The sequence below is a fragment of the Anguilla rostrata genome, chromosome 9, assembly GCF_018555375.3.
Source record: "Anguilla rostrata isolate EN2019 chromosome 9, ASM1855537v3, whole genome shotgun sequence".
Lineage (NCBI taxonomy): Eukaryota > Metazoa > Chordata > Actinopteri > Anguilliformes > Anguillidae > Anguilla > Anguilla rostrata.
In genome coordinates, this window is record NC_057941.1 from 24499441 (window position 1) to 24513662 (window position 14222).

The 14222-nt window shown below is 43.3% G+C and overlaps 1 protein-coding gene across 2 annotated transcripts in view; it reads right to left on the reverse strand.

The window, feature by feature from the left end:
* Positions 1-53: 53 nt before the first annotated feature.
* hlcs (holocarboxylase synthetase (biotin-(proprionyl-CoA-carboxylase (ATP-hydrolysing)) ligase)) overlaps positions 54-14222 on the reverse strand; it is a 36761-nt gene continuing 22592 nt past the window's right edge. For both annotated transcript variants that reach the window (XM_064351211.1, XM_064351210.1), the window contains exons 7-11: positions 6150-6217; positions 5455-5615; positions 4925-5039; positions 4539-4752; positions 54-4192 (exon numbers count right to left, since the gene is read on the reverse strand). In XM_064351211.1, coding sequence (XP_064207281.1) covers positions 4021-4192; positions 4539-4752; positions 4925-5039; positions 5455-5615; positions 6150-6217 — 730 coding nt within the window. In that variant the 3' untranslated portion in view covers positions 54-4020. The remainder of the gene's footprint in view (positions 4193-4538; positions 4753-4924; positions 5040-5454; positions 5616-6149; positions 6218-14222) is intronic.

Here is a 14222-nt window from a genome sequence, read left to right on the forward strand (position 1 = left end):
TTCAGGCCTGTGACACACAAACACAAAAACACACAGATGCACACACACTCATGCAGGTTTATGGGTTCATGTTGTGCAATGCAAAACTGGCCCCTGTCTTTCATTAGCTCACATAGATCACAAGAAGTATCCTGGACTCTATCAGCCAGTTCACATGGACAACCCCAATTTCAGTTTTGGGGCATTTCCACAGGGACAGTACTAACACTCCACTTGGTTCTCCCACAATGGAAATCAATGCAAGTGCATGGTGTACTGATGAACACAGCCCCAGTCAGCCAAGACAGTCAGCCAAGGGTTTAAAAACAGACAAACGACCATCAGGGGCCTTCAGTGAGGCACTCCGATAATCAGCATAGACACAGGTACAGCACTGTAGGCGTCAGTTGAACAGAACCAGCACATCAACAGAGGGCGATTGGGCCTGAGCCAAATTCTATGAACAGATAGACAGCAAGGCCTACATAAAGTCTTCATAATCACTACATAGCATATTTAAAGCCATAACATATAAAACCAGTGAACTCCACCGCCACCAATATTTTAATTTGTAGTACTATTACATGCCAAATAAAAATGTCATGGTGTCACTTATGATATTCAAGCTGATGTGCACAAGCATACACAATGACAGCCTATGTCTGCTGGCATAAACGTTTATGAATGTTTCAGTGTCTGCAATGTGTTATGAATTGCTTATGCACAAAGCAGCAAAGTGTAAAACATAAAAAGAATGTCTATATCGTACAATGGGGTGCCATTCAGTGTTCGTGCCTCTGTCTTCAAGAATCTGTCATTCATTTATTATGATTTTTTATTTTCTTGGCAAAATTACTTCTTTTCCCAGCACTTGTTTAATTTCTCAGGGTTCTGTGTAAATATACGTCGCATGCTGAAGCTACAATAAAGTACGCTGAACTAAAAAGAAAGTGAACCGCACAGGGAGTTTTAAAAATGGAAAGATATTATCCTGAAGGTGAGCCAAAGGGTTCTAACTTTGCACTCCTGCACTTTTTCAGTCTCTAGGGATGCCAGATTGAGATATGGTATTATGCAGCCAATATTGAAGAGCATAGATTTCTTTTGACCCTGGACACCTTCCAGCCAAATTGTTTAATAGGATATTGAGATGGCCACCTTTATGGATCCAAAGGTGAGCTATTTGCTTAATGAACTTTCAAAACTGCTTCAGGCCCGAGGGTACAGGATTTGGATTTAACTTCCACTTCAGAGAAGGCTGGTACTCAGAGGGAAGGACAGACGGGGGTGTGGCCAGAACAGACAGCTTCACTCACATGTCACTGCCTAACTGAAGGTGAAGACTCTAGTAGCTCCTACTGTCTGGGTTACGCAATTCGCGGGCGCAATGAGAAAACCAGCCACGGGTAAATTATTCCTTCCTTAATCATCGACAGCAACCATTACAAATTCTCAGTCGCAGGTTTTGAGAAATGAACCATAGACGAAATTGAATTAAAGATCCAGTTGGGGTATTAATCTTAAATGAGGGCCAGCTTGCATACTTTCACTTCATCCAGCAGAGATGAGCCAATGGGCTTGAGGTGCCGAAGACAAATGAAGTGTCTTTTAAAAGAACAGCGATGAGGCAAACGCAGCACTCCTCCCCTGGCCTCCCTACTCGCCGCACGGGAACACAGCCTTTCCGCGGCCCGCTGCCTCACCCCACACTCGTCTGGGGTCCACCTGCAGCCGGGGCTTCTCCGGCACCTCATTACCTGCGACCGGAAGAGGGGGGGCGGGGACTGGCGCAACAGAGCCGCGGCGGTCCGCTTCCTCCCCGATCCACACGGGTGAGCGGTCGTGCCCCATCAACAACGTGTTTCTCGTTAGCCATTCTCCCACAGGCAATATCCCCTACAGCCCGCAGAGAAGGACAGACCACGGAGAGGAAGGGAGAGGGGCCTGCTCTTCTCTGGTGTAAAACCGAACCCCGGACCTATTCTTAAAAGACCAGTCATACACAAAGAGCCAATGAAAACAAGTACTGTGATATTAAGCCTATTCCATTCAGTTGAGATTTAAGTTACCTCCCACAACAGGAGGATTTGGAATTGGTCTTTTGGAGAGCAATGCTGCTTACATAAGGAGCACAGTGGTTTATATTTTAATCAATTAGCAGTGTGTCCTCTTTGTGGGCTGCCAGTCAGGAGTGAACTTGCGGTGCCAGAACGGACATGCCGTTGTCAGACCACAAGCTCTTGAGTTTAGAGATGACTTACTTTACATCAAAAGTCAATTTTATTATCCTCCTGCTTAGAAATTTAGAAAAAAAACCAAAGATACATCTTCAACTTGTGGCTTCAGAAACACTATAACTGCAAAAAGAAAGAGACTGAACAGGGACTTTTAATAGTGGAGGGTCCATACTTAGTACTGTATTGCAAACTACTTAACTAAAACAAACTAACTAAAGCTAAAACACTCATCAGCTTGTTGTCAATGATACATTTTACAGATACACAAACTCAGACCCTAAGGAAAACCCAAATCTTTTCCCCGTAATGGTTACCACAACCACAATGGTTAGCACAACCTGCTCTCCGTAAATTCACTTCTATTCTATGCAACTGCATATATGAAGGACTGATTGAAACGGGTGAAGAATCAAGGGTAATCCAGTTAATAGTAAGTATGAAAACACATACAAATTATCACATCAAACAGTCAATTTCTCTGTTGTGTTATTCAACACAGGAGTTTAGTCAAGTGATGTTCAAGAGCAATTTCACTTAACAACAAAATATGCCAATCACTTCAAAATACAAACGCGAGAGGTCGTCTGATCATTGTTCCATTATAACTACCAATTGCAATAGCTAAAACAACGCAATTAGTGAAAGACCAGGTATAAGTCCAGCATGCGCATTTAAAATATTTATAACGGATAGTTAAATCTCATCAATAAGAAAAAGTCCAACATACAGCCCCTAAGAACAGAAAAAGGTTCTTGTGTTTCAAAATCATTTTGGATCATATAAGTGCACAACACTTAAAACAGGGTACAGGCCTTTGGTTATTCAGAGCCGTGAAACTAAATGTTTAACATAAATCTATTTGCACGTTCCTGCCTTCTGGATAGGAGCCAGCTTTTTTGGAAGTCTATTACAATGTGTTTGCATCTAAAATGATACTTCTGCATTAAACTGGGTGACCTATCACGTCAACACCACCCGAGCACTGTTAAGCAATTCGCTTCTGTACACCTGAAGACCAGAAGACGTTGAAATGTTCAATGTCTATCACATACCAGATCGATGAGGCCTACCCGATCCATGTTAAAAAGAAATACAGCTGTGGGTTGCGATGTCTAGAATTTAAAGCATCAAGATTTAAGCAAATGAAAATCAGCCCCATGTACAGGAATACTTAATACACTGTTGGTACAAAAAAGGAAGACTTACAGTTCTTAACAAGTCACTGAACTCACACACAAATTACATTATAAATTTTATGTAAGCGTTTATACTTAATTTGACAAATTAATATTTTGTTTTGCCTCAAACAATTAAATATGCTAATTCTACATTCTTCTTTAAGTGCTTATATTGAAATTAATCTGACTATTGATCTTTTTTACATCAAACAATTAAATATACTCAACCCAAATCCATGGTACGGCTGTTCAAATAGGAATTTTAACAACTTCCAACAAATAAAAAACTATAATATTAAGATGAATAAATTTACCCTTTGTTAGTGACTTCCCAATACACACAAGTCACCTCCCTTTTTTTTCTATAAAAATAGTCACTCAATTCCTTGATATAATATAACTATTATCCTATATCTTTATTTGAAATGATTTATTCCTTGTCCTTTGGTTCCCCCAGGTTCCAATCTCAAATCTTCATACATGAGAGAAAATAATTTTGGCCATTTTGCCATTAAGAAAAAAAAGTAATCTTGGTCAGTAATGTCTTGTGGTGTAAGCCAATGGTTTGGTGCCAGGCTAACACTTTAGAGGCTGGACAGGTGGTTGCTCCAAGGCTCCACTGAGGCCTAGCTGTGCTTGCTTACGATCAGGTTCCTCAACATGTCGAAGGAGTTTCCATCAGGCTGCACCGAGACCACGCCCTGCTCCGGAGACCGCACCTGCAGGAAGCCGTTGTCGTCCAGCCCCACCACGGCGGCTCTCGGGCCGTCCTCGCTCCAGAGGCGCACCTGCGTGCCGCTGAGAATGGACGAAACGCGCGGGTCAGAGGTCGCCACACGCAAAGCCACACGACAGCCGCCATTCAATCAATGCCAGTGTTCAACTCAGTCAACACAAGCGTCGTCTCTGCATCGCTTCTCAAACGCAGTTCAGTAAGCTCATTGCAGCGACTGCTGGGCAAGCTAAATTGGAGGGGTAAAGCAAACACTAAGGACAAAATTAATGACAAATATTCCTCAAATAAGCAATCTCACAAACAACAAACCCTCCATCATACACAAAGCCACAGTCATTCCCACGCAAACACAAGGTCTGACTTGAAACAGGCCGGTGTGCATTACAGCACAGTGAACAGGCGAGTTACCTGTGCACCCATCTCTTATAGTAGAGGGGCAGGACGGCCTGCGGGCCCTGTTCCTGGAAGGCGGAGATGAGCTGCTCCAGGGTGGTGACGGTGCGAGCGATCAGCTGATCCGTGCTCAGAGGCTCCAGGGCCGTCCCCCGCTCACGGTTGTGCTGCACCACCAGGTCGTTGATGCAGATGGTGGGGTTGCTGTTGCTCACATTAAATCCACAACCTGAGAGAAAAAGTTCCAATCAGTACCTTCATTCATAAAGAATCCGCACACAAAATTTTCCAGTTAAGAAGCTAAAGATTTGGATTTTTCTGCAACCTTCCCACTGACTGCACAAGAACTCAACCCCCATAAAAGTAAAAAGCAATTACCGCAGACAGAATGGAGGCCTTACCAATAAGCAAATGGAATGTTGGTCCCATAAGTGTTGAGTTCACCAAAACTCCGCCCAGTTTCATGAGGTCACAGTAGTAAATGTCATTGGGCCACTTTAGTCTCAAATCAATGTCCTGTCAAAAAAAACAGACAAAAAACATAATTACCTTAATTTCACATCTTGTACAACTGGTATTTTGATGTAAAACCGTAACTGAGAATGTACTGTTTTGCTGTATATTACTGCATACTCCCATCAACTGATTTGGTCTGATTTGCCACACATAGTGTAAATCTATTTAGTTCAAGAATAAATCTCCCATATCCCTGAAGGGCACAGTTCCTCTGTAATTATCACAAATCAATCTCTTCAGTGTTGTATCATCAAATACTACTGCTTCATTGAGCGTGTGCTACCTGGCAGTGTCCTGGCTGGATGCTGACACGTTGCCACCCTATCAGCCCATCACAGTACCGTTTGATTGGGCAGTAACAGTAACTAAGGACAAGCAGCCCAGTGATGGGGTGAGGACAGCCATCGGGGGTTACCTCGTATCCAGGCAGGGTTCTCACCGCCTCCACCACTGCCAGCGCAGCCAGGTGCTGCAGGAAGGGGATTCGCTGGCCCAGGCGGGAGCTGACCGGCACCTGCACGTGCAGGGTGAACATGGCACACCCCAGCGGGCTGAGCCAGGCGTTGCCCCCGCGACCTGCGACACAGCCAATCAGAGAGCTTCATCAACCCACTCCTCCAGTGTCTACCATGCTTACACCAGAGTGTTATGTAGAAGTAAGGTAAAATGAGCAAGGTACCTCAGTATCTACATCAAACACCCACATTAGAATTGGCATGGAAATGCAGGCTAAGCGTACTGTAATATTGCTGGAAGTGAGCCAGTGCTGCCTTCAGTAAGATTCTCTTAATGTGATGTTGTGTTCGGACTACTGTATTGTAAAAGACTAGCTCTGAACAGCATGTGTGCCACAGTGAAGAGGTTCATTCAGGTATAATTACACAACAGTGTCATTAATGGCACACTTACAGTCACTGCACAAGCACTGCAAAGCTCATCTGAACCGCAGTGAAAAGAAACCACGACCGGACGCGTCTCTCGGATAACGGCTCCCGCTCGGACAGCGACCGCCTCCCGCGGTCTTCACAGCCCAGAGGGTGAATGTTAAACAAACGGAGAGAGGTGGGGAAAAGCGGTGCCGATTGGTGGCTGTGACGGAAAAGCACTGACCTTTGCCCCGAGTCTGCCGGGCCGCCACAGCTATTAACCCCACTTCCTGTGGCAACTGGAGCATCAACCTGCAGGTTGGGGAGGGGGAGAAAGAAGCCAGAATAGCAATCGCCGTCAAAAAAGGAAAACACTCTTCGCTCCAACGACTAATTATATTCAATTGTAAGGGAAAATTCAAAAATGAAAAACAGTAATGAGGAATCTATTGATGATTCCTGTGCAATAAATACTGAAATAGAACATCTGCCTCCTCTATTACACTTGTCATCTGGCCTGTGGGTGTGTGAAAGTGGAAGTTCTATCAGTTATTAGCTCCTCATAGAGAAACCATTACCCCAGGAACAGGTTTGCAGAGCAGCGGAAAGCTGTAATGCACTTTCGTGATCCCAGCTAAGGCCACTGGAGTATTCCCTGCCCCCCGGACTGTAATTGAACCCGTGACCTTCCCCTCGCTGGGTTCACATCCCACTGCAGCCGTCAAATAAAATTCCAGCTTAAGAAAACAAGTGTCCACTTGACCTCCTGCTTCACCACATGAGAGTAGCCACCAGGCTGGGGAGATCCCTAGATCACGGTGACACAGGCGTGCCAATCACAGACCAACATGAAGAAGTTAGCCCAAGAAGAAACGACCTGAACCAAAATGGACTTCCCCCTCTAACCAAGAGAACGCCGGCTACCTTTCACTTCTGAACTTTTCCCAGGGCGTAAAGTTTAGGTCGTTTCATGAAGTAACCATTGAAAGGATATCAGGAACTATCTGCCCAGTAATATTTGGACTCTAGTACCAACTTGCCATGTCACAGATTGTGGAGACTTATAGACACTTATACTTACAGAGACGTATAGTCAGCTACATGCCCATAATGTGAATCTAAAGACTGGAGAAGGCTGTCATGCTCAAAGCTCACAGGAAGTGACAAACAATTCAGTAGCCAGGGGAAACTCAGGAAGCTTTCATAATTCCCAACCAATGGCATCTTTAAACATCTAAAAGGAGCGTGACCCAATAGTGCCCAAGATTGTTTTCATCTCGTTACCGCCCAGGGTTCCTCGAAAATCACATGGCCATTTTCTCCTGCAGACGGATATGGGGTGTAGTGTTCACATAAGTGAAGAAAAGTAATAAGGTACTTCAAGTAAAAGTGATTGACCAATCATTCGCAAAAACATTGACAATGTTTTCTTTTAAAAAATGTTATGTTGTGCACACCTAAGATTTTTCCAAGTTAATATTTGTTTAAATTAAGGCTGCAGGCTATTTCCTTCAGCACAGACCTTTGGGCACTCTACATACATCAAATACCAAGTTAAACATTAACTACCACTGAAATTTTAACCCTAGAACTTAACTTTCCTCAAAAAAAACCACTCAATTCAAACAAGACCAACTCGCAAGACCATCCTTTTTCTTTTTTTAAATAAGCTATTCAGATGCATTTCTCAGAATTTTATAAATGCAAAAATAACATTGCTGAAAACGGGCCAGTATCACATAGTGATACATAGTAATTAAAAAAACTATGATCAGAAGACCGAAGAAAAAACACAACATATGGGCAAGTCACTTTACTCACTGTAGTTCACTGCTTTTAAAAATTACAATAAATATCAGGTCATCACATTAAAGCTTCACAATCACCCGACCCTCATCTGAAAATGGTGAGGGGCAGGGCGTAGGGCTCTCCTGCAAATGTCCAGAACATTTCAGAATATTCGTGAGGCGTGGAGGCAGAGTGCCAACAGGTGCCAAGGGAGCTGGCTACAGATCACAAGTAATGCAGCTTCCTCTCAACTGCAGGTTACCAAGATTATCTCAGAGAGATTACCTAAAAAAAGAAAACAAAATTACTGAGCCATGAAGGGAAAGAAGAGATACTCGATCCTGAAAACACCTTAATTAAATAAAATGTGGATTTTTCTTTCACAGGTCTACTCTTGACAGAGCAGGATGTGTTTCAGTTTGCACACAGATAACCATTTTGCTATGGGGGGGGGGGGGGAGGGAGTGCTTTAAACAGGGTAGTATAATTACTTTCTCCAGCTCCATTTATCTCTTCTGTTAAGGGCCAGCTCAGTCCCAAGTATGTATGACAGCCTTAAGAATGGCTCCCCAGCCAAACAGAACGTATTCCCTTTTTCCCCCCTTCTTCCAACTTCCCCAACCGTCGGATGAGATACACTGACGGTAATCTGAGGCGAAATCTTTGAGCAATCTGTCATTTACAGAGGAGATGAATTTACCCAACAGATTAGGCGCCAAGACCTCCATTTAGTTGGAAGTTAACAAAGATTCCAAAAGCTGGCACGGCTCAAAGAAACAGGGGAATGCGCGCTTTTATAATGCAAAGGAACTGTGTCAGGGAGGCAGATTAAACAGTTCATGATTAATCCTTCGAATTCACCCGCCACAAAAACCGTTTCCAAATGCCTGTTTTGTGACCCTGCTTATTAAAAGACAGCTCGGGGGTTGTCCTCTGAGGAAACTTCAATTTTAAAACTGTGATGGCGGGAAAGGATGTACTTTTCTACATGACAATGAGGTGGTCACCAAGATATGATGACCGTGAAAATGAAACGGACACGGTTTGTGGACCTACAGCCAGCTTCACCATCCCGATGGCTCTGCTTATTTTACCTTTTTAGTATACTACATTTTCTACAATGCTGGGACAAGGCTCAAACCTGAGTTTTGTTGCTTAAAAAACTAGTAACGTGACTAGTTGGACGTCTGGAAATAAGAATATGCCAATTGAGTGTGATACATTCTTCCAAAAATCCACACGCTCTGGTAAAGTTTACTGTGCCTTCTCGAGTCTGAACAAGGTAACTCAACACAAAGTAGTACAATAAAAGGTTGCAACCACTGGAAACGTTCAAATCATTTTACAACACAATTATTACCAGAAAATTCCTTTATCAAGCTAAACATGACAAGGAATCTGTCAGAATGAAAAAGGAAGCGAAGGAGGGCAGTAAAATGGATATATGCTGATTTACAGAAAAACGTAATAATTCTGTTGGACACAAAGGTCCAGTGGCCAAGCTGCTGCCACCACCGACTAAGGGAGGAAAAACCAACAAAAACAGAAAACCTGGGAGGTCACAACGTCAAAAACTTTCAGGAACTCAAAACCGCAGCTCATTTCTGGCAACAGTCTCAAACCATTCTCCCTCACAGAGCCCAAAGAAATTACAATGAGATCTGTTGTAACCTGGCATCCAAAAAAAGGCACTTAAGATAAAGTATGCCCATTTTTTCAGTTTTATTTGTAAAAAAAATGCCTGGTTAGTGGTTAGAAATCAAGAGCTGCAATTCAACATGCAATATATAATGCATATGCACATGTACATACACTGTATATTAATGAAATTATACACAAATTATTATTTTTTTTTCCTTACGTCAATGATCCAAGTACACTTTATCCACTTATAGAAAATACACAAATGGAGAGGGAAAAAGAGCATCTATGTACATAAGCTTGTACAAAGCTCTTAAAATCACACATACAACCACACATGCTCTCTCTCTCTCACACACACACACACACACACACACACACACACGCTCTCTCACAGACACACACACACGCGCACACTCTCTCTCACAGACACACACACACACACACACACTCTCTCTCTCTCACAGACACACAGACACACACACACTCACACACACGCAGTCCCCCTCCTTTTCGTGGGCTGCTGTAACAATGGGCGCAGTGAGGGCGGCAGGGCTGCCGCTGGCTGGCTCCCGTGGCTGTCGGCAGGCGGGCTGTGGAGCCTGCAGGAACATGACCTCGCCGGCGCAGAGGCAGGTTAAGCAGACCGATTGAGCGCGCCGCCTAATTGAGAGCTTTCACTGTTTGGCAGGACCACCGGAGAACCCTGTGCACTTGTTCGTGACGATGGCAGCTCCGTTGCAAATCAAGCCCTGACGAGCGCAGACAGGGGGCCCAGCTGGCTCTCTGGAGTCCTCCAACCAAATAAATGAACTTTTAATAAGAACATCAGCGCCTAACAAGGCAAGGAAGGCCAGTCATGACCTCTTAGTCAAACCGCTAGTGTACTTGTGCAGCGACTAAATTGGGCGCACCTAAGGGAGCGTATGATACAGCTGTGTGTGTGTGTGTGTGTGAGAGAGAGAGAGAGTGTGTGTGTGTGTGTGTGTGTGAGAGAGAGAGAGAGAAGGAGAGTGCATGCATGTGTATGTGAGAGGTTTTACACAAATAATAAAAATAGCTAGAAAGTAATTCAGCAATTGAGCAAGGTGTAAATTAAGTAATAACGATACATTCTATACCACGAAATACAAGCAAATTCACCAACTACTGATGAATTGGATTTTTTCCCCCAAGATGTGACAAGAGCAGAGGCCCCAGGAATGGTCTTCAAAAACTACTGCAAGTATTCTAACATAAAATAAAAATCTCAACTCAAATACAAAACATAAAGCTGAAGGGTACTCATTTATAAAGGTTTAACTATACTTCTGCACGGATGTCAATGTATATACAGGTATCAGATTAAATATTAATTTCTGATTGGCTGATAAAGTAGGATGGTTTCAGGAATAACACACATTTTAAAATTAAAAAGCATACACGTCAATCCAGTCTGCTTCTTTCAAGATTTCACAACCAAATCAGTCTCAAAAGAATCCTACTACATTAAAGCACAAGAGATCATTTTCCATTCATAAACAAAATGGAGGGGAGGGAGAGTTAGTGGTTAGGTAAGGTTACTGGTCTTCAAATGGTTCAGCCAAAACTCTTGTCAACACCACCAAAATTGTATTGTCATTACCACTCGTGAACTGCTCTCTGCAGAATCTGGGGCAGCGCTATGTGGAGTCATTCACGTGAACCTGTGGGTCCAACACCCTTCTCCTGTGACAGACTCTGTTTTCTACATTTGCATCATATTACTTTTTTTCTGGAGTGTGTCTCAGGCTGCTGGTATTGGGGCCCTACATTTCTTAGCATCTTTGACTCTACCGTGGTAGCATCGGGGTGGTCGTAACCAGATGGGATACAGAACATTTCAAAAAGTGAAGTCCTATCCGACAGGTTTTCCATGACAGATTAATTAAATTTTGCCTCTCGGGAGCAAAGTTTGACCTCATTTGTTTGCCAAACTAAGGACAGATTGTTTGGACAGAAAGGTAGCCAAATAAAAGATTTGTAAACTAGTAACACTAGGTAGCAAGATAGCCTAGTGTTACTAGTTTCTCCCATCTAGGGGGAATTCCTAATATCGTGGCAAACCTATAATTATGTTTAACATATTTTTAAAGGGTAAAATAAATTCACCAAAAGAATATCTGCTTAGTTAAACATATTTGAAAGATGTGTTTTAAGTTCTGTAATAGATGCATATGAAATACCAGCGTTTCTGGACAGGGTGAGACAGGGAAATGTCAGCTCCTGGTGGAATAATCTGTGGTGGGAGCCAGGGTCAGAGTGAAAAAAGGGGATTGTCTGGGGCCCACAAAGAGCCATTCTAGGTTATTTTTTTACCCAGAAAAATATCTCTTTTGCAGTCCCTTTCTGCCTCTTGTGTCCCCGCTGAAATCAATCCCTGGCAGATTAGCATGCAAAGCAGCGTCAAATTAATTTCTGAAACGCAAATATGAGATCAGCCTGGGATCATACAAAACATCTCAATCCTAAACACAGTAATGCTCTTATACGCTCAATGAGAGACTGTCAATAAAAGAGAGAGATGGGGGGGGTGGTGGTGGTGGTGGGCTCAAGTGAAGAGCAATCTATAATAAGCTAGCTCAGCCAGCGCGGGCAGCAAAGCTGGATGCTAATGCATTCCTCTAGAAGTTAATCTCATTTTGAAAGCACATCCACTGAGAAGCATTGAGGTCGGCTGTGGCCGAGAAACCAAAACTCCATTAAAAAAATTCTCAATAACGGCCACAAAAGAAATAGAGGAGGGAAGAAAAAAGGCACACAATTAGCAATTAGATCCCAACAATGGCTACTTTCACCGCAAGTGCAACTTATCAAACAGGACCGTTCCACCCGCCCGCCGACCCCCCTCCCCGGGCGCGGAGTGCAAGGCTTCAGTCAGCGGGGAGAAAAAGAGGTGTGCTAATCCCTTCAGCTGCTCTCAGAGACGAGCCCAGCAGCTCAGATGCGATACTCCAACCTCAAAATGAACCGTCATACACCTCACAATCTCTGGATGAAAACTGGACCCAAAAAAGAAAAAAGAATAAACATAAAGAAGATGCTGCCAAATCCCTTCACTAGTGCTGTCTGTAGGACCTTACAAACATAAATGTGAAGCATTGGTCTGCAGCTTGGCAACCAGAAACCAGAAAACTGCAGGTCTGGCTGTCATTGTACGCTTTAGCAAAGCACCAAAACTGAGATGCTTCAATAAGTATTCTGAAGTACAAATGGTTATTGGTCACATGGATAACATGTCAAAACTATTACTGCATAAGTCACTACAGATAAGAGTGTCTGCAAATAAATTAATGAATAATTGTGCGCTCGACAAAATGTGGCCAGCTGACTCTTGAGCAGTATGCAAGTCCCCCCAAAGTGGGTGTGGGTTCGATCCTAGTCGTCATCCTTTCTCTCAGCTATTCTCAGCTTTCTCTGCTCCACTTTGGAAAAATTTTTTAAATTGCGTTCATTACAAATACAACCAATTTTTTTTTAATCTAAAAAATATTATAACATAGTTGTTGACCTTCAAAAAACAGGAGATGATTACAAATTACAGTACAATACATTGTTTGAACATGCACTGAACAAGATGATGTTCACAAATATTCACTGACAATTCAATGACAAACTTTCATCTGCTTATTGTCCATAAACGTTTCTCTATTTTTCATGAAGATCCGACATGCATCTGATATGTGAAGAAAGTTATTGATAGCTTGATAAATAAAATTCTGTTTACATTCACATCACATAGAAAAGTTATCTTTTGTACTATTTGCCAACATGCTTGCCTCATTGTGCACATTAAATTTAGTGATAAGTAAATGTGAATAACTGCCATAATGGAGACAGAGGATAAAGATCTCATGCAGTGGGGTTGGCTGGTGCGCTGTCACTACATCTAACTGCACTAGGATAGATTGCTAATTGGTCTTTTTGAATGCACATCAGATATAAATTTTTTCTTCCCGCTCAAAATAAAACCCTCTTAGAGATCTCTCCTGCAATTAAATGAATCTTTTCTTCAATCACCATCACCACTTTCCATCGCTCAGGTTCAGACCTGGGTCAAATACGTATTTGTTTTGGATTCAAATACTTTTCTGTGCTCTATTGATCTTTCCTGGTGTAACTGAGCCTGCCAATATGACCAGAAGGCGGGGTTTGCACTTTTTGAGAGTATTTCATTGGTTGCAATACACCAGACAAGATCAGTAAAGAGTAGATAAGTGTATAAGCACAGCTTGCAGTCCCTCTGGCCAGAATACATACCGCACCTCAATACACACCATCTGCACATTTCTAAGTGGGCCCTCCAATTTCATCTGTACCTCAACAGAACAGAAAAAATGCACACATGGCCTTCACAAACCTCCTCCACAGCTACTCTCCCTTCACAGGCATCTCATACTGTAACTGACGATGTGATGGTAGTGAGGGAGGAAATGTCTTTAATAAAAAAAATTTCTTTAAAACAGTCTGCCCTCCTTTTGTTTTATTTATTTATTTGTGTTGCTTCATTCAGCAGGTAAAAAGCAGAGAGGGTAATAAACAGAAAAGGGAGCACAACTCAGAGAGTGCCACAGCCAGGGATAGAAGCCCATCCACGTGGGTGGGGGAGGGGGCAGGGACTCGTATATGGCTTGAGAGCAGGCCGCACTACAGACTACGCCACACGTCTCGGCGGAGAGGAGACACATCAACCGCGCTGTGCCCACACTTGGCGCTACAGTAAAAGCGAGAGGCTCAGTGATGCGCCTCAGAGGCGATCGCGTAAACGCGCGGGGAGCGCACGCCCCCCCCGCCGAATGAGCAGCACCCGCGCGCGCATTCGGGGGCACAGACGGGCAAACGGTGCTGCGGTCACCCCATCGACTGCTCC